The sequence below is a fragment of the Urocitellus parryii genome, chromosome 5 (assembly GCF_045843805.1).
Source record: "Urocitellus parryii isolate mUroPar1 chromosome 5, mUroPar1.hap1, whole genome shotgun sequence".
In the NCBI taxonomy this organism is placed as follows: domain Eukaryota; kingdom Metazoa; phylum Chordata; class Mammalia; order Rodentia; family Sciuridae; genus Urocitellus; species Urocitellus parryii.
Window position 1 is genome coordinate 173,602,704 of NC_135535.1, and position 19,033 is coordinate 173,621,736.

The window sequence follows — 19,033 nt, forward strand, 5'->3', positions numbered from 1 at the left end:
AACCTCAAAGTCCATAAGCAGTAGAATGGATAAATAGCAAAGCATCATGCAGTATTATACAGCATTGAACATGAAGGATGTATGCTTACATACATGAAGAATAAATCTCAAAACATAATATGCAATGAAGGAAGCCAGAGACAAAGACTATTTCCTTTCTGATTTCTTAGATTACATATATGTTGCATGGTTGGGTGGTAAAAGCAAAAGCAAAGAAATAATTGCCAAAGAAGTCAGGGAGGAAGCGGCACTGTTTTGGAAGGACCGCACGGGAAGATTCTGGCAGGGCTGGTATGCTAGGTACCAGTTTATGGCCTCGCAGCTCCAAATCCATCTTTCCCTAAATTATGCTCACCCTCAAATCCCCCAAATGGCTCTTTAACGTCGAGAAGGATGTTGAACAGTAGAGGGCGCTGGAGACACCCTTGCCAAAGGGCGATATTATTGTTGTGGTGCAGGCACAGAGCCATTAGGGCGGTTCTCTGCCAAGACCCCGCGCCCAGCGCGTGCGGTCCGGGTCTCTGCCACCTCGAGGCCCTGCCTGCCTTGTCAGTAGTGTCCCTCCTGCCCGAGACACCATACACTCTAGGCCCCATCCCCGCAGTATCCCCACTCCCTCCACTCCATCTATCCCTGCCTGGAAGTTTGTCAATCAGCAAACTGGAAGCAGATGATCAAAAAACAAAGAGCCATCAGAGAGGCTGGTCATTTATCAGATTTAAACTCTTCATCAATGGAAATGAATAGATTATTTACACAGAAAGAAGGGTGGAAGGAAGCAAGGAGGAAGAGAGGGAAGAAAGAAGGTAATATTGAGTATGCATAGCCTAACCCGCAATTAAAAATGGACAAATAGAAGAGGCTTCATCAAAGAGGCACTAAAGACCCTTGAATAGATCCCACACCGGGTTGCAGTGATGTGAAAGCACAACAGGTTGTCTCCATTATTAATTTATTTAGAGCTCTCTATGACCATAACAATTTTGAACATCTGGAATCAGATTTGAATTCCAGCTCCTCTGTTTCCTAGCTTTGGGGCCCTGAGAAATGGCACACCCTTCCTGATCCTCACATCTACATGTGAGGAGGTTCCTCCTGGGCTGCCCAGTAGATTTAACAATCTGATGTATAGAGCTCTCTTGCAGTTGCCAAGGATTGGTTCCTTCCTCCTGGGTTTGACAGTCATTGCACTTTGAGAAATGTAATTAATTCCTCTTCAAATAAAGCTAAAGCAGGGAGGGGAAGTGATTTGAGTAAATTATTTCATATTAAATATTAGGAGGAAAACACAATAGATATATTACAATCTGTCTCCATAATAGCATACTAAATTCAATTAAGAAGTATATCCATTATGTTAAAAGAGCCAGGCTTATGGAATCTAATCAGCAAACCACATCATTCTTTTTTGCTACTTAACCTATTCAGACCTGTTTAGCAGGTAGCTTCTTCCTGCCCCTTGGGTAAAATCTAGGGCAAGTCTTATGACTTTTTTTTTTTAAAATCTCAAGACTGTTTTGATGACTATTAACTAACAAAAAAAATTTCTCCTGTAACTTCTTGTTCCAAAAAAATAGACTCTGTCCAGCACTTAGCATGTCCAACTTTATGTGGTTGTCTAAACTTCCAACTTCAAGTTAAGCTTCCCCTTCATTCCTGCCCCCATGCTGGCCTATGCCTGCATCTGACTGCAGCAGGTGATAAATTTGCAAGATTATTTCCTATTACTCTCTATTTTGTGCTTTCATCCCTCCTTCCCAACTTGCTCATAGGGGTGGATGATCATTCTGGAAGGCTCCAGGATGCTATAAGAGGTCACTCAGGGACAGGGAGGGCTCTAGATGAATAGTGCTGTCGTGAGCTGTAGTACTCTGTACTTCAAGAGCTCCTTTCACTGTGGATTGCTTCCCTACCTCTCTGTGACCTTGGTTTGCCCCAGAGCGTGTACTGGCACACAGCACCATTCCATCCCCTTTATAGGTTTTTATTACATTTTTCTGTAAATGGAAGTCTGGAAATTATATTTCCCAGACTCTGTAATGAACAGAATTCCTGCTGACTCTCCCCAATGCAAGGTACTCAGGTGAGGTCAGAAAGCAGCAAGATGGTAAAAAAATGGTTTTTCTTCCTTTGACTCTGGTAATTGTAATAGTAGGATGCTCAATGCTCTTGCAATAATTTGAGGAGAGAATTCTAGAGTGAAAAATAGGGAAAAACATATTTGGCAAATGACTGTGCAAATTACAGTTCATCATCATTATGGGGTGCCAAATTGGCAGCAATGGCATTTAGGCTCCCACAGTGGCTTCATGGCAGGGGATTCCTCCTTGGTGACTACACCTGCATATCAGCTCAAGTTCCTGAAGTTCTTGTCTCTAGGGAATGAATTATCCATGCTAATTTTCATCTCTCCTTGGAGCTGTGTCCATGGTTATGTGGCTTTGCAGTTACTCACAAAAGAAACATGGTTAACTTCCCTGCCCCTTGATTTTCAGCTAGGCTATGTGAACTTGCTTTGCCCAATGAGATATCAGGTGATGGAACATAAGAGTGTAGAAATGTGTTTTGACATTGGAGCTTACCCTTTTAGCTTCTGCCTTCACCATGGAAAGAGCTTTTCTTGGGTGGCTGCTGCCCCTTCAGCCTGTGCTCAGAGTAAACAAATGTGGAGCAGGTCCATTGACTCCCATTAGGAGTCTAGCCCAGTGTTATGGTTTGGATCTGAAATGTCCCCAAAGTCTCATGTGATGAAGGCTTGTTCCCCAATGCAGTACTATCCAGAAGTGGGACTTTTGGAAAATGATAGGATCATGAAGGCTCTGACCTCATCAGGGGATTAATCCAGTTGATGGATTAATAATTTGAATAGACAGCTGGGAAGAGGAGGAAACTTTAGGCCGGTGGAATATGCTTGAAGGGAGTGGGTCCTTGGGGCCATGCCCTTTGGGACAATATCTTGCCTCTGGCCCCTTCCTCTACCTCTGCTTTGTGCCTACCATGAGTTTTCCTCTGCTACATCTTTCTGCCATGATGCCCTTCTTCACTTCAGGCCCAGAGCAATGGAGCCAGCTGACTATGGACTGAAACCTCTGAAATCATGAGCCTTCAATAAACTTTCACTCCTTTAGGTTGTTTATGTCAGGTATTTTGGTCATACTGAAGAAAAGGTGAGTAATCTACCCAGCCATATCCAGAGCTTGAAAGTGAGTTAGTGGCCTACTCTAGATCATTCCACACTCAGCTGACCCATTGAGGCAGGAGACATAACTTCTCATATTGCATTGGGAGGTCATGATTGTTATATGGCATCTCTACAAGCAACTTTCCCCCCCTCCTTGGTTTCACCAGTCTTATAAGAATTATGTGATTATCTCCTGTCACATGAAGTCATTCTCTATTGAGAATTCTTTTGATGTTTGAGGCAGACTGATGTTCACGCTGAGACCAAGTGGAAAACTGAATGAAATGCAGAAAATCTTTTCTACACTTATTGGAGAACTGCCAAGTTGACAAGCAACTGAAGGGCCGTGAAGAAGAAGGAAAGCACAAGAAGGTTGGTTGACATTCTATGAACCACTTTCCTCTTCAGGTTATTTGTTGATTCTGGTGAAGAGGCTGAGCACTTGGGCAGAAGGTCACAACTAAGGGCAGCAAAGGCAGCAGAGTCTCTGCAGCTGGAGAGAGAATAAACTGGAGACTGAGGTTGCCAAGGCATTTAGGACTGGAGGGGCCAAGGTGTCAGAGAGAAGGGGGACACAGAAAAGTCACTCTGATGCTTGGGGGTTGCCCCCTGGACATATTTGCTGAATTATTAAGCTGAGCAGGAAGCCTATGAAAGTCAGCAGGTTTTGGCAATGTTATAATATTTAAGAAATACAAATCAAAGTTCAGTACCCACAGAAGAAGAGAAGGCACGTCTGTACCAGAGTTTTTGACTGGGATCTTTGCAGGATTACATTCTAGAAATGGGGGCAAACCTGAGATAGAGATAGAGTCTTACAAAAACTGTAACCCAGACTCTAGTCAGTTCAGTACCAGATTAGAGTAAAATGACCCCTACCTACTCTGTCTACCACAGGATGTGGTAATCCATCTCTGGAGGAATATGTTATCTAGTTAATTTCACTGGAACCACTATAATTCCTCAGCATTCAACAATAAATGATCAAGCACTCTTGAAAACATGACTAAAGAGGAAAAAACGTAACCCAATAAAATTGATCCACTAATGATCCAGATATTAATGCCATAAAACACACCTGATTGAGAACATGGAAACATTCATCAAAGAATGCTAACTGATTAGGAGGAATCAGATGAAAGTTTAGAAATGGAAGATGAAGAATAATTGAAGAACTTAGTATAGATTTAACCACAGTTAGACCTGGCAGAAGAAAGAATTATTGAACTATAATACAAGACAGTTAAAAAACTCTGAACAGAATCACAGAGATAAAGAGAATAGAAAATATAGTGAAGAACATGAGAGATTTGTGGGAAATGGTGAAAATATCTAACATGTTTAACTGAAATTTCAGAAGAAGTGGAGAGAAGGAAATAAGAGCAATACCTATCATTAAAGAAAATTAATTAAGAGGATGATAAATAGAAAATTGGGCTGAGTACTTTCTGAAACTGATGAGGTTTTATGATCCCAAAGCAGGATAAATAAGAAAATTGCATCAAGGCACACAGTGTTGAAAACGGAAGACAGAGAAAGGACACTCAAAGTAGCCACTGGGTGAGGGCGGAGGACATATCACTTTCACAGGAGAAGCAACAGCATGGACAACCACTTGTCGAAGCAATGATCCAAGTGAGCAGATACTGAGATACCATTTTTAATTGCTGAAAGAAAAAAAATATCAACCTAGAATTCTACATCCATAAAAATATGCTTTAAAAATGAATTTGGAATAGAAAATTCTATTCAAAATCACAAAAAGTATGCTGCCTGCATATCTGCACTCTAGGAAATACTAAAGGGAGTTCTCAGGGTAGAAATAAGATAGAATTCCAGAAATGCAGAAAAGAATAAAAAGCAGCAGAAAAAATAAATATGTGCTTGAATATCAATGAATAGTGGTTGAACACAGTAATGACAGTAATGTCTTACTGGGTGTAAAAATATAAAAATGAATATTACCAGATAAATGAACATACACACAAAAAAGAAGAATAGAGGCAGAGATTGTTGTGACATTAGAGCATGTCTAACAAGTGATAAAAAGTAAAATATATATTGGACTATAATAGATAATATATACAAATTGTAATCTCTGTGGTAACCACTAAAGGAATAATTAAAGAATGTGTAAGTAGGTATGGGGAGATAGATTTTTTTTTAAGGTGAGTCAATCCATAAGAAGGTTAAAAAAAGAAGGTGGGGAGGGGAGAAGGAGGAGAGAAACCATAAAAGAAGTAGGACAAGTGAAAACAAATAGAAAGGGGGTACATATGAAAGCAAAGGTATCAGCAATTACATTAAATGTAAATGCACCAAGTACACAAATGGTAGAGTTTCATGGCCTTGATTTAAAGGCTATTTAAGAGAACATAACAATTATAAGAATGTATAACAAATTTGAAAAAAAATAGGGGAAGTGGAAAAAAATGCCATTGCAAATTGTAGAGGTAGTTTTTCACAATGATAAAGGGTTCAATCTGCCATAAAAATATAAATTTAAATGGGCATGAGCCTAATAACACTGTCTCAAAATACATAAGAGAAAAATTGATGAAACTAAAAGGATATATAAATAAATTCACAATCATAGTGAAAGGCTATAACCTCTCTCAATAATAGTAAGCAAAACAGACAAAAAATATCCATAAGGATATAGATGATTTGATCAATATGATTAACAAACTTGGCCCAATGGAAATGCATAGAACACCTGTACACATAACTTTAGAATACATGTTCAAGTACAAGGATCATTACAATACAAACATTATAGATAAGATATAGATAAGATTATAGATAACTATTACGTGTAAAAATCCCTCAAAATATAATTGCAGATAAATTCAGTTTTAAAAACACCATGTAATTTGTGTGTGCCACTCACACACACATCACTTGTTTCTGTCATAAGAATGTAAATTTGGTTTGATATTCAAAAATCAATCACTATAATTCCTCACATTGAAATAACAAAGGAGAAAAATATGATTATCTTAAAGTTAGAGAAAATTATTAAATAAAATCTAACACCACTTGTGATTAAAAAGAATTTTAGACAAGTTGGGACTATATGGTCATGAGTATATTAAAGTCATATAACTAGGGCTGGGGATTCATCTCAGGTGGTAGAGTGTTTGCTCCACATTTATAAGGCCCTGGGTTCAATCTGCAGCACCACCAAAAAAAAAAGGAACTCAAACAAAAAACCATCATGATGCTTAATGTTGAATATTTATTTATTTATGGTACTGGGGATGGTACTGAACACAGGCCCTTGCACATGCTAGGTACATGCTTTACCACTGAGCTATATCCTCACCCATTTAATAGTGAATTTTGATAGCTTTACCTCCTGAAATTGAAATTGAGACAAGAATGCTCACCATCACTACTTGTAGTCACTATTCTGCTAAAAATTTTTACTTTTTGTATATTGATCTTCTATCCTACCACCTTGCTGAACTTGTTCATTAGCTTCATAGTGTGCATGTGTATTTGTGTGTAAGTGTGTGCATGCATGTGCATTCTTTAGGATTTTCTATATACAAGAATATGTCATCTCCAAATATTATTTTCTTTCTTTCTTTATGATCTAGGCATATTTTATTTCTTTTTCTTGTCCAATTGCCTAAACCCTGCAAGAGATATAAGATATAAGGACTGGAAAAGGAAGAAATGAAACTGTTCTTCACAAAGGACATGAATACATACAAAGAATCTGCAAGCTGTTACAGCTTAAATAAATTTAGATAGGCCACTAACTAGATATAAAATCAACATACTTCTGTATCACTAGAATCTCTTTATATTAGTAACAGATAAATATAAAACCTAAGAATAAATCTACTGGAAGATGTGTAAGAACACTTTGCCCAAAAGTGTGATAAGAAAAATTTTAGAAACTTAAATTTAGGGATATACCATGTTAATAGAATGAAAGATTCAATATTCTAAAGTTATTAAATGACCACCAAATTGGTCTATGTGTTTACTAAAATCCCATTAAATTATATCACCATTTTTGGTGGAAATTAGCTAGTTTATTTTAAAATGGTTTTATGGAAATGCAAAGGACTTCTTTCTGCTGGAGTTGCGTGCCATCAGAATTTGAGACAATCCAGGCTATGGGAAGCACTGACCCATGGGAAGCACATATGTATTTTTTTTTGCCCTGACCATGTCTGTATCCTGATGCAGCAATCTCTTCTTCCTTCCCATCTGAGCAGATAGCCTGATAGTCCCCTGCAATTTAGATTTCTTAGAGATGAATCAAAGACATCAGTATACTCTGTCCTGCAAAGAGAACATTTATTAACTTTTCCAAGTGACCTTAGACATGCCATTACTGATCATAAGCCTATAGGGTTGGGTGGTACCTATAGTCTCAGGACCCCAGAAAAACAGAAACAGTTCCACTTTAGTAGTCTTGTCTACCAACACATAAAGGACTCCTATTATGACTCTACTATGGAACTGTTGGAAAAAACTACTATGGTGTGGATTACGTTGAAAATGTGCAAGGGAAATGAGTGAGACAAAGCAGACACAAGATAGTCCATTGATATGGACCAATGCCAGGCAATGCTTGTATTTGTGTATTGACAGAGATCGGAACTGAAGTCAAAGAGGCACAAATTCAGCACAACAGTCACCACCTTCTTTTGATGAAGTTGCTTCACTGCATAAGAAAGGAAAGACACAGGTTCAAAGTTCTGTTCAAGTTATACAATAACAATGCATTGACTACAAGCTCTGCAATATTAGGTGCAAAAACTGTGAGAGTAGCAGTGACAAGCACAATGACTGCTCATTAACTTAAGTACAACTTCTGGGGAATTGGTGACAGCGATTGTGGGAACTGCCACCTTAATGAATTTTATACTTGTCATAGCACAATAATCATACTGGAATTGCTAGGCTTATAAGAGTTCTCTGACTTTACTATGGCCCCATGTGTTTACCATTTCCTGCCCAAAGTGACAGCCCCAGCAATTGATGATATTAACCAAGGTACCATAGAATCCAGCAGCAGATCATCTGGAAGATCAGAGTATGAGGTTTTGGACCCTGGGGAGGGTGTGCCATAGGCAAGACTTGGGTCCTGGGAGGGGGCCTAACAAACAAGTGAAACCCTCCTCACCTAGCACAGTGAGCCTCTCTGACAGCTCATCTGCCATTTTGTCCATGGGTGGGCTGCTCACAGCATTCTCCCAGTTACATCATCCAGAAAAGTGTATGTTCTCTGCTAGGCAGAAGGCGGAGAAACCGCAGTTGAAATTTAATGCAGTGTAGCATCAACACACTAGATATAAAATCAACATACTTCGGTATCACTAGAATCTCTTTATATTAGCAATAGATAAATATAAAACACCTAAGAATAAATTTACTGAAAGATGTGTAAGAACACTTTGCCCAAAAGTGTGATAAGAAAAATTTTAGAAACTTAAATTTAGGGATATACCATGTTAATAGAACAAAAGATTCGATATTCTAAAGTTATCAAATGACCACCATATTGGTCTATGTGCTTACTAAAATCCCATTAAATCATATCACCATTTTTGGTAGAAATTAGCTAGTTTATTTTAAAATGGTTTTATGGACATGCAAAGGACTTCTTTCTGCCAGAGTTGCATGCCATCAGAATTTGAGACATACCAGGCTATGGGAAGCCATCAAGATGATGGGACCTAAGTTCACCCTGTACTTCCAATCAGATATGCCATCACTAAATAGAATATTTCTTCTGAACACCTGACACCTGATATCACATCATGACTGTGATGACCAGGAGTCTGGATTCCAGGCCCACACAGCCCCACAGCTAAAGAAGGGTGAAGTGAGTTGTGGGGGTAGGGGGCAGTGCTCCTGGTCACAACTGCTGACTCGGGCAGAGCTTCCTTGTTCCCTCTTTTCTCCTGCCTATCAGCATTCAGGTACCCCTGGTTCATGCTGGCCCAGTGAGACACTGGATGAAATGTCCTTGCTTGTGGCTGCTGCATATGACTGTGCGGTCAGTGAGCTTCTGAAGCAGAACTGCAGTTCTGGTGCTGGGTCAGGGCTCAGTGGGGCCACAGAGTGCATGCCATCGCTTCACCAGCTCCTTGGGCTTGCTGAGCATCTCATCCCAGTGCTCCAGCTCTCTACCACGTGTGTACATGTAGGGTCCCACCACCACGCGGCCCAGAGGGTGGCTCCCTGCAAGAAGAGAGAACTCCATTTGCTCTTGAGCACAGAAATCACATCACTCAGGCCCCAACATCCCCAGTGACTTTTTCCTCTATCTCTGTGTCTTACTCTCCCTTGAAAGAAGCAGTAAGCCCTCTGCTCTCCAAGCATGAGCTGTCAGCCCCTAAAAGGGCCCTTAATTTGCTCTGGGGCTGAAGAACTGCTTTTTTTCTCCCTTGGAAGTCCCAAGGTATGAGAAAATGCAGGCATACAACGCCCACCTTGCAGATCACTGGATTGGTGCTTGGCAGCCATACAGCCTCCTGATCTCTCCAGTGATTTGCCCAGGAGTAGGTAGTAGAGACCATCCATTAGCCTCTTTCTAGGGTACCACAGACAGTCCAACTGGAACTCTGGAATCCCAGCACTCCTGATGACTAGGTATGTATCCTTGGGCAAGTATCTCAGTTTCTATGTGAGAATTTCTTTAACCAGAGAACAGAGGTTGGATAGCTCCTCCTGAGGTAAGGCATTCATTCTGACTTTGCCACATTGCCCCAGTAGCCTGAGGGGTGGGGAGGATATCCTTACTGTCCCCTCCAGTGCTCTGCAGCACTGTCAGGCTGAGGCTGGCGGTGTCCAGCTCGGTGGCATCGGCCTTGAAGCTGAAGGTCTCATTGTACACAGGGTTGACGGAACCCAGCACAGCTGAAGTCTTCTTGCACTTGACAAACTTGTTTTGGTTCATCAGGGACACTTTGACAAACACACCTGAGGGGCAGTGCACACCAGTAACTGGGAGACCAGCAGGAACCCAGCATGCACCCATGAAAGCCTGGTTAGGAGGGTAGGAGCCCAACCCAGGCGCCAGGTCCTCATCACTCACAGTGCTGCTGAGGCCAGAGGGTGTGACAAGAGGAAATGGGGTTGATTAATGTCAGGCCTCATGGCCAAGGAAATGCTTAGCTCCTTCCTTTTCCTCCCTCTTTGCTTAGGAGACATGTTTGAGCTGACCCTTGTTCATTGGAGCCTGGTAGCACCTACCCATCCCTCTCCATCAGGGAGGGATATGGACCCTTGGGTCCCTTGAATACCTGTTTGATCAGAGGGCTACCATTTAGAAGGAGGAGCCCAGATGGCCTTTGAATCCACAAAGAGACACAAACTCCAACAGGCTGCAGACAACCTCTATTTTGCTAGGGGCACCCACAAGGGGCAGGACTTATCTGCTGCTTTTCAGCTCCTGGGTTTTGGAGGCTGGGGAAAGTGGGTTCACTATTAGCTGGGCATCAGTGTCCCAGGGAGTGCTCAAGCCTTTCCCCTGGTAGGAGGGAGGCAGAGTACTGGACCTATTCAGCTGAGGGACAGGTAGAGGCAGAGATACGCAGGACAGTCAAGGATCCAAGACACTGCCTTGGAAAACAGGAGGGGCAAGGTGTGGTCTTGGATCAGATTAGAGCCTTTGGGAGGGTGCAAGGGGATACAGCCTTGGGTTCTGGCACCAGAACTTTCCATGGATGGAGGGCATATCATGGGAGGCAGTGTGCACTCTGTGAATGGGTTATGTAGACAGAAATTAGAATATAAGGGTGAGGGCAAGACTCCAGCCCAAGCCCCAGGTTCACCAGGTGGGACCTTCCCCAGGAGGATAAGGGAGGTGACTCACTGACAACACTTCTGTCTTCCTGGAGCTGGAGGCCTTTGGCACGAAGCACGACCACGGTCAGGCGGTTCAGGTAGTCATTGTAGCTGAGGCAGAACTGAAGGTCACCAAACTCCGAGGGAGGCTGGGGAGGCCAAGATGGAAGCACCCACCCATTACAGGTATAAGAGGGGCTATAGAGTCCTAGAATGCCTCCTGCCCTCTTGGCCGTCAAGGCTAGGGTGCAAGTGATACACCCCAATGGGTTCCTTTGAGCCCCAATCATTTTATAGATGGGGAAAGTGAGGTCTGGAGAGTTAAAGGGACTTGTGCAGTATGTTGATTTGACATTCTATTTCAAAACTCTGAAGTCTAACTATTCCAACATCCAGAACTTGTTGAATGCTAAGTGGAAAGTTTCATATCATGAAACTTTTTTCATGAACGAAATTATTTAAAAACATTGTATTAATTTTTTGTTGGACTTGGGTCTTATTTGTACGTATTTATATGTACATACAAATATTCAAAAAAATCCTAAATCTGAAACACTTCTGATCTGAAGCATTTTGGATAAGGGGTACTCAACCTGTAATATGGATCAGAGCCAAGAATTCACACCCAAGTCTATGGGGTTCCAAAGCCTATGTTGAGCCACGTGGATCCTTCCTGGGGGGATGGGAGAATGATAGATAAATGTTTCCCTGGGCTGGTCTATTTGTGCTGTCATTTTTCTTAGTGGTGGGAATCCAAATGTGCATTTTTTGGATCCATCCAGATAATATGACAGCCAGTGTGGAAATACCTTAGGTGACCCCTTGTGGCCCAGGAGGAAGTCCATCCCAACTCTTCTCAGGAGCTAGCTCATGGATTGGGCCTGCCTTCCTGACTCCCTCCTGTAGGGTGGTATGCAGTGTGCTGAGGACTGATGTTGGCCGGCAGGTGCTGGGTGGGCTTTGAGAATGCCTGCTGGCTGCCCACAGCAGTGCTGACTGTATGTCTGGTGACCTCCACCTTACCTCCAGGCTCTCAGCCTCTAGGTCTCTCCAGAAGACATGGTGGCAGTCACCTGCTAGGGTCTCATTCTTCAGGGGGAACAACACCTGTCCCAGGAGTTGGTGCTTCCTCTGTCTGTTCACATGGTACACTGAAAACTTCAGCACCCTCTGGGTCACACTCTTGCAGGATACCTGCAGGAGATAAGGATGCAGGCCAGGGTCAGGCATGGGGATAGAAGATGAGATGCTGACATGTTTGACAAGGCACTTTTACTGAGGGGTATCTAAACCAGGCATCTACATACCCCAGACCCAGACATCCTGTGGGGACCCTTCTCCACAGCAGGGCCAAGCACACATGGGAAGTGCAAGTGCATGCTAGAGCCTTGTTGCACAATGTGCTCTGAGGACATGCAACATCCTGCCTGAGCCTTGTTAGAAAGGCACGATCTTGGGCCCCATCCTGGGCTCATGAATGAGAATCTGCTCCTGAACAAGACTGCTAAGTGCTTTGCCTGCCCATTAAATGTGCTAGGACATGACCTATCTACTACCCGAGTTGGGTACAATATTCTCCCCTCTCAGAGACTTGGCCTCCTCACCTGTAAAATGGGGATCATGGTTCTTCCTGTCTGATTTGTAAAGCCCCAGTCACAGTCTGAGCTATATAGATGGCCAATTAGTACTCATTTCCTTCTCTTGCTCCTTCTCCTACTTTTTCCCACTCAAAGCACAAAGAGGATAGGATCAAGTATGGATAGGGTTGGGTGGCAAGTATGGATAGGGTTGGGTGGGGAAGGGGTGAGTAAAATGAATGAATGAATGGATAAGCATGGTGCATGACTGTGTACGTTAGCAAGGCTGCAAGGCACTCCTTGGATCCTGATGTCCTAAGATGGGGCAAATTCACCTGTGAATTCTCGCAGCTTCGGACCCAGCAGGACAGCCTGGAACAAAGCTGCCCCTCCTCCCAGTTCTCAGCATTGGAGGAAAGCATGAATCATAACTCTGGCCTCAGTAATCATGCTCTTTCTGGAAGTGGGATGGTCTTTCCTTACCTCTCAGGCCAGCATGCTGTACGGATTTTGAGAAAATGTTTGTCAAAGGCCTCTTGGCAGGTCTCAATTGCCGACTTCCCCTAAGGGCCCTTAGTCACCTGTTGAGGCTCCCAGGCCCTTTCCAGCCAGATGCCCTAATGGCCTCTCTACCTGTAAACCCAGAGGGGTTCAGTCCAAGATGCAGCAAAAACATAGTACCTGCCCCAGCATGGCTCTTGGTCCCTGTGCCAGCCTCTAAAAGCAAGCATAGGACAGTTTCTGCCTCCACTCCAAAGGGCCTGAGATAACTCTAAGCAAAATGAATATTCACCTTCCTTGGGTAACCTTGCCAGAAACCCCTTATTGTTTCAGGTTTTTGGAATGCTTTCTCTGAGACTCGTGGGCTAGAGCCTAGAATTTAGTAGGTGCAAAATGTGTTTTCTTCATCTCCTCTAGGCAGCCAGGACAGGCTGGCCCCTTTCATCAGGGCCCACCTCTTATAGACCCTGACTTGGTCAGCTTGTTAAGCAGATCTGGAGGCACCAATGGTCCCAGGGGCTAAACAGAAGGCTGGACTGTCCTGCATAACGTTCCTTCCCATAAGGCTGGAAGACACAGGCCCTGTCTGCCCAGGGGCTATACCTGGAAGATGAAGTGTTCATCAAACTGGGGGCTGGAGGTTGTGCGTTTGGTCTTGGACTGGAGGAAGCGCCGCTCATCAGGCAGTAGGTGGAGCTTCACCAGGAGGCTGCCGGTCTCAGAGGGTGCTTGCAGCAACCGTGCCTTGATCAGGCCCACCAGCAGCCGCTCAGTCTCCTGCTGGTATTCCACAGAGAACCACAGCCGGCCCAGGCAGCCGTCAGGGAAATCAGTTTCACTTGGGTCCTCTGGAAACTTGTACAACTCTGGGTTGATGGTCCCCACCACACCTGCATCTCCTACAACAGAATGGCTTGGAGGTCTGGCTGGCAAGAGGAAGACAGGCACATGGAAGATAGTAGCAAGATCTAGCCATATCACTACTGTGGCCCTGCTCCCTTCATCTGAGCCTCAACTAGTCTGACCACCTCTACCTCACTCTCTTCTCCAGACTATGAAGGTGACCTCCCTCTGGTGCATGTAAGCATTCCATTACCCATTCAATGCCTACTCCACACACCTGTGCCCTATGGTCAACTCCTATCCCTGGAGGTCAAGGCATGCTTTCCAGTACATTCTGTCCAGCACCTGGCCTGGTCCCTTTCCTCGGTGCCTAGAGAATGACCCAGTGATAACACATTGCGTTTTTTTCTTCCTCTTCAAATTGGAAGTACCAAGCTGATTACTGGGTGGTTCCTGAGAAGGTCTCTTGGGAGATTTTCAGAAGCAAAGAGGAGACTGGAAAGTTGTCTCTACCTCCTACACTTCTGCCTTCTCAGTTGGCCATCATCTCCTGGAGCAGGATGTTGTATAAGTTCTGCACCTGGTTACACCTACTTTTGAATCCCAGACCTGTTGCTTATTGCCTCTGAGACCTTGGTAAGGCACTGCTGCTTAACTTCCAGAATGTAAAATGAGTTACTTCCTTCCCCACCAAGATGTTAAGGTCTAACTCCAAAACAGCACAGTGGTCATATCTCAAGGGCATGAGGCGCAGTCAGTACTTGGTAAGTAAAAGTACCCGGAAAGAATGGTCTCTGGGTAACTCTGGCCTTCCTGGGCCAGAGGCTGTTCAGCAGCCTGACTCGGGAAAGCAGGTGGATCCACCAAGCCCAGGCGGACCCTGATCTGCGGGAGTACTCACCAAGATTGCCGCTGGAGGTATGAGGCAGGAGCTCTGGGACTAGACAGGGGTCCTGTGGGGCCCGGGACAGCTCTTTGTTATGCAGGGGTACCCAGTCTCGGCCTTGGAAGGAAGGGGGCACCATGAATGGCACACCTGATGGCCTGTTCAGAAGTAAAGAAACAAAATGTAGGTGGCAGGTGAAGGGTGGGGCCTCAGTGTGCTCAGCTAAGAGGGGTTGAGTGCCAGGGACTGGAGGGAGGAAAGTCACTGGGAGCCAGGAGGTAAAAGCATCATTTTCTGGGTCCACACCAGGATGGACAGACACACACACACACACACACACACACACACACACACAGCCAGTCAGTGCCTCTGTCTGTCCACAGCAATGGGGTGTTGGAGAAAGAACAATAGCCTCCAACGTCAGCCTACCCAGTTTCTAATTCCTGTTCTGTCTCTTACTAGTTTTGAAGCCTAGACCTGTTACTTATGTTCTCTGAGCCTTGGTTTACTCAGCTAGAAATGGGTTTCACAATGCCTGTCTCACAACTTGTGGTGAGGTTTCTGGGTTTCTTTGTGGTAGCTCCTGGCATGCCCAGGGCTTGCAGGAAGAGCTCTAAAAACAGAACTTTTCTTTTTCACCCAATCCGATGGCAACTCCATAGAGAGGACCCTAGAGAAAGAACCACTTGGCCCCCATCCTGCCTTACCTGCTCAGCTGGGTCCTGGAATGTAGCTGACAGCGCTTGTCCCCCTGTCCAAGGGAGGCAGCGCTGATGGCGGTGGCTGGTGTCTCTGGCAGCTCCTCATAGGTGAAGGTGGCACAAAACCTCCTCCACAGACAGCAACTCACACCAGTCATCAGCAGTAGAAGCAGGCCCCCAACGATGCCCCCAATCACCAGGGCCAGCTGCTCTGGGGACAGAGACCACCAGGCAGACAGTGATGCCTGCCTGGTGAAAGCCACTCCCCCACACAGCTCAGACCTGTGGGGGCAAGATTGGGGTAGCAACCCTACACCCTGGGTTATATTTCTGGAGTGATGCTGAAGCAAGCAGCTGGCTGGTCTCAGTGGGACAAGACATTTCCATTGGGGCCCTAGTGTCTGCCCCCCCGGAAAGCCTTAGTGTTTCTCTTGGAAAGCAGCAGGCCCTGGATTTGAGATTGTGACTGAAATGAAGTGTTTCTTGTTGTTTTGATTGAAAATCAAACCTTCTCCTACCAGAGCCTTCAACTTCCCTGAGATCCTTTTGAGGTTTGAGGGTGGTCTTGTGGATAAGCACACACCGCAAGGAAAGCCCAAGGAGGAACCCATGCCCCTGATGTGCACCCAGGTTCCAGCAGGTTCTGGACGTTGCTGTGAGGCTGGACTCACCTTGGGTTTGGTTACCTTCCCTAACACCAGTTCCCTTCCCCAGCCCTCTATCAAGATGAGCCTGTACTTAGGGGAGATGGTGGGAGGCAGTTGTGGGAAACAGAGACATATGGGCCTTTCCCTGTTGCACTCACACGCCTATATTTGTGGGTTTCTGGGAGGCTTTGCCAGGAGCCCGCTGAGAACGCTTTGGCCCCTTTCAACTGGTCATCACAGCAGGACAAAGGGGCACTTGAAGGGCGGGGGCTTCCAGGGCTCCAGGCTCTGGGTTATGGACCAGTTGGGGTGGTGAGAAGGCCAGACCCCGACACCTTCTAACTTGGCAATTGTTTTCCAGGAGCCGACCTCTCTACTCCATTCTCGCACTCCTCTAGGAGCCGGGCTGAGGCCGGAGTGGGCAGGGGCTGTGGCCCAGCGGGATCTGCAGGGCGGAGGCAAGTGCTGGAACCTGTCGCCCAGAGTAGCCTCTCATGACGTAGAGCCCGGGGCAAAGAAGACGGGGCACTTACCCGCCATGAGGCTGCTTTGTCCGGTCCTGGGGCGCCAGACGGGGCTCAATCTCTAGGGTCTCTGCACCTCCAGCTGGAGCCACGGGCAGGCACTTCAGGCGTGGCGCAGGGCCATCGGGAAGTCGCGGGGGCGATGGGTTGAGGGTTGCTGCCCTGAGGTCCGCAACGGAGTGGCTGACGGGGGCAGGGATCCCGAGTCCCGAGGCCACAGCTCCGCCCCAGCCGGACCCTGGCAGAGGCCGGGAGGGGCGCGGAGCCCGCGGTGCGCTCTCGGAAACCGCCCGGCTCCGGGCGGGGCGGGTCTCAAGCGTCCTCAGGGCTCCCTGCAGCTACGGGCTGGGTGGGCTGCAAAACGGAGGGCAAAGCTAAAGCCTTCTCCACCAGGTTGTGACAGAGAGCTCCACATCTGGTCCCTCACACCTGTTGTCCTTGGCATATGTCGTATCAAGTTGACCTCATGGGTCATTGTCGCCGTGGACAAAATAACCAAGAGTTGAGAGAGATTCTGGAGCTCCATCTCCTAGGGTTCTTACTCTGGCTCCCCACCCGCCAGCTGTGAGAGTTGGCCCACTTCAGTTTAACCCTCTGTGCTCCCTCTCCTTGGTTGGGTAATAACAGCATGCCTGGGGGTTAATGTGTATAAGGGGTTGTCACAAGGATGATTGGCCCAACATTGACTTACAATGTATGTAAAGGGGACTTAAATTAAAAAAAAAAAATGGTGCAGTGTGTTCCAGCCACTGCCAAGGAGACTATATGACTGAGGGAGTTGTCCCCTGGGTCACCTACTCACAGCCCTTAATACTGTGGCGATTACTATCAGACCACCTGCTGGTGAACACAGCCTTGGTCCAGAGGCTCCTGGAAAGGCGCTGGGGTCTTCTGAGCTTCGGCATCAAGTGGATGCAGTCCAAGGATACTGCACCCGCCTCTCATCTGCACACATCCCCTTGGAGAGGACCTGAAGGGGAGAGCTTGAGACTTGGAGGTGTCTCTTTCATGAAGGTAATGTCCAAAGATAGCCTGAATTGGCCTCCCCTAGTCATCCGTGCCTAGGGAAGGCTGGGTAGGCAAGTGGGAGGGAGGGGACTCAACAGTCAGTATGCATGAGGATCTGGTCCTGCTGGGTCACCCTAGGCGGAATAGGTGGTAAATTGGTGTATCCCTCATCTTGTGGCCACCTTCTGCGACTATGGGCAGAGGCAGTGGTCACTCTCCTTGTGGAGTATGAATTTAGGGAGGAGGTAATGATAAAACAGAATCCCCACATTTGGCCAGCCACATTTCTACCCCATCCTTACACTTGCTAAGAACCAGGCAGAGGTCTGTTTCTCCTACTGTCGTCTCTCCTGGCACAAACTTGCCTTCAGGCTCCAGTCAGACTGGAGCGTCAGGAGGATCACAGGACCCTGACTTCTGCTTCCACATAGGTAACCAATGGAGGCCACAATGGGGGCAGTGTCTCCAAAAAGGGGCAATGCCAGGTGTCCCATCTTCATCTCATGTGAGTTAGATATCTGTACTGTTTAGTTTCCCATTGCACTGCCATAAATTAGAACAGATATAGCACTTTAAGTTTAGTGTACAGAAACATTTACCCAAATCTGTCTGGCTACTTGTGTTTGTGGCAGAAACTGAACTCTTCCTGTACCACCCACAGGTTTTAAGCCTCGTTTACATTTGAAAAATGGACTTGCTCACTGCTGGGAGAAGAATGTTGAATTTTTACTTGTTAAAGTTGACTCATAATATATATATATATATTTGGCTGGGGGTACCAGGGATTGAGCTTTGGGCCACTCAATCACTGAACCAGATCCTCAGTCCTATTTTGTATTTTATTTAGAAACAGGGTTTCATTGAGTTGCTTAGGGCAACTCACTTTTGCTGAGACTGGCTTTGAACTCGTGATCCTCCTGCTTCAGCCTCCCCAGAAGCTGGGATTACAGGAGTGCACCACCATGCTTGGTGACTCGTAATGTTTTTAAAGTTAAAAAAAAAAAATCTTAACATTCTAAGAGTCAGAAAGATGTTTTCCTTCTGGAGGCTCTAGCAGAGAAGCTATTTCTTTGCCTTTTCCAACTTCTAGAGGCTACCTACTAGAGGATCCCCTATCTTCAAAGCCAGAAGCACAGCATTTTCTTATTTGACTCTGGGTCATTTTAATAACCGTTTCTGCCTCCCTTTTATAAGGACCCTCAAGATTATATGGGCCCCACTATACAATCCAGAATAATCTCCACATATCAGTATCATTAAGTGATTCACATCTGCAGTATCCCTTTTGCTATGTAAGAGACTCATGGATTTTGCGTACTCATGGGTTCTGGAGTATGGACATCTTTGGGG

General features: G+C 45.5%; 1 protein-coding gene across 3 annotated transcripts; it reads right to left on the reverse strand.

Moving 5' to 3' along the window:
• Window positions 1–8,564: 8,564 nt before the first annotated feature.
• LOC113188633 (synaptotagmin-15) lies at window positions 8,565–16,761 on the reverse strand. Of its 3 annotated transcripts, none has more exons than XM_026397037.2 (8): window positions 16,685–16,761; window positions 15,511–15,715; window positions 14,819–14,961; window positions 13,678–13,973; window positions 12,020–12,190; window positions 11,025–11,145; window positions 9,950–10,129; window positions 8,565–9,388 (listed from the first exon to the last, which is right to left on the reverse strand). In XM_026397037.2, exons 1-8 carry the CDS (start codon window positions 16,689–16,691, stop codon window positions 9,246–9,248), a joined length of 1,266 nt encoding a protein of 421 aa, XP_026252822.2. In that variant the 5' UTR covers window positions 16,692–16,761; the 3' UTR covers window positions 8,565–9,245. The 3 variants fall into 3 exon arrangements, with proteins under 3 accessions (XP_026252822.2, XP_026252821.2, XP_026252823.2); XM_026397036.2 differs by having other exon boundaries at window positions 13,678–14,000; XM_026397038.2 differs by lacking the exon at window positions 9,950–10,129 and having other exon boundaries at window positions 13,678–14,000.
• Window positions 16,762–19,033: the final 2,272 nt, after the last annotated feature.

Bases quoted from the DNA above. Each gene is read 5' to 3' on its own strand.
- LOC113188633 (XM_026397036.2), bottom strand. The intron at 11,146-12,019 runs GTAAGGTGGAGG...TGGCCTCCCCAG, and splicing joins TAGAGGCTGAGAGCCTGGAG to CCTCCCTCGGAGTTTGGTGA. The intron at 9,389-9,949 runs GTAAGGATATCC...CTCTTCTTGCAG, and splicing joins GCAGAGCACTGGAGGGGACA to GGAGCCACCCTCTGGGCCGC.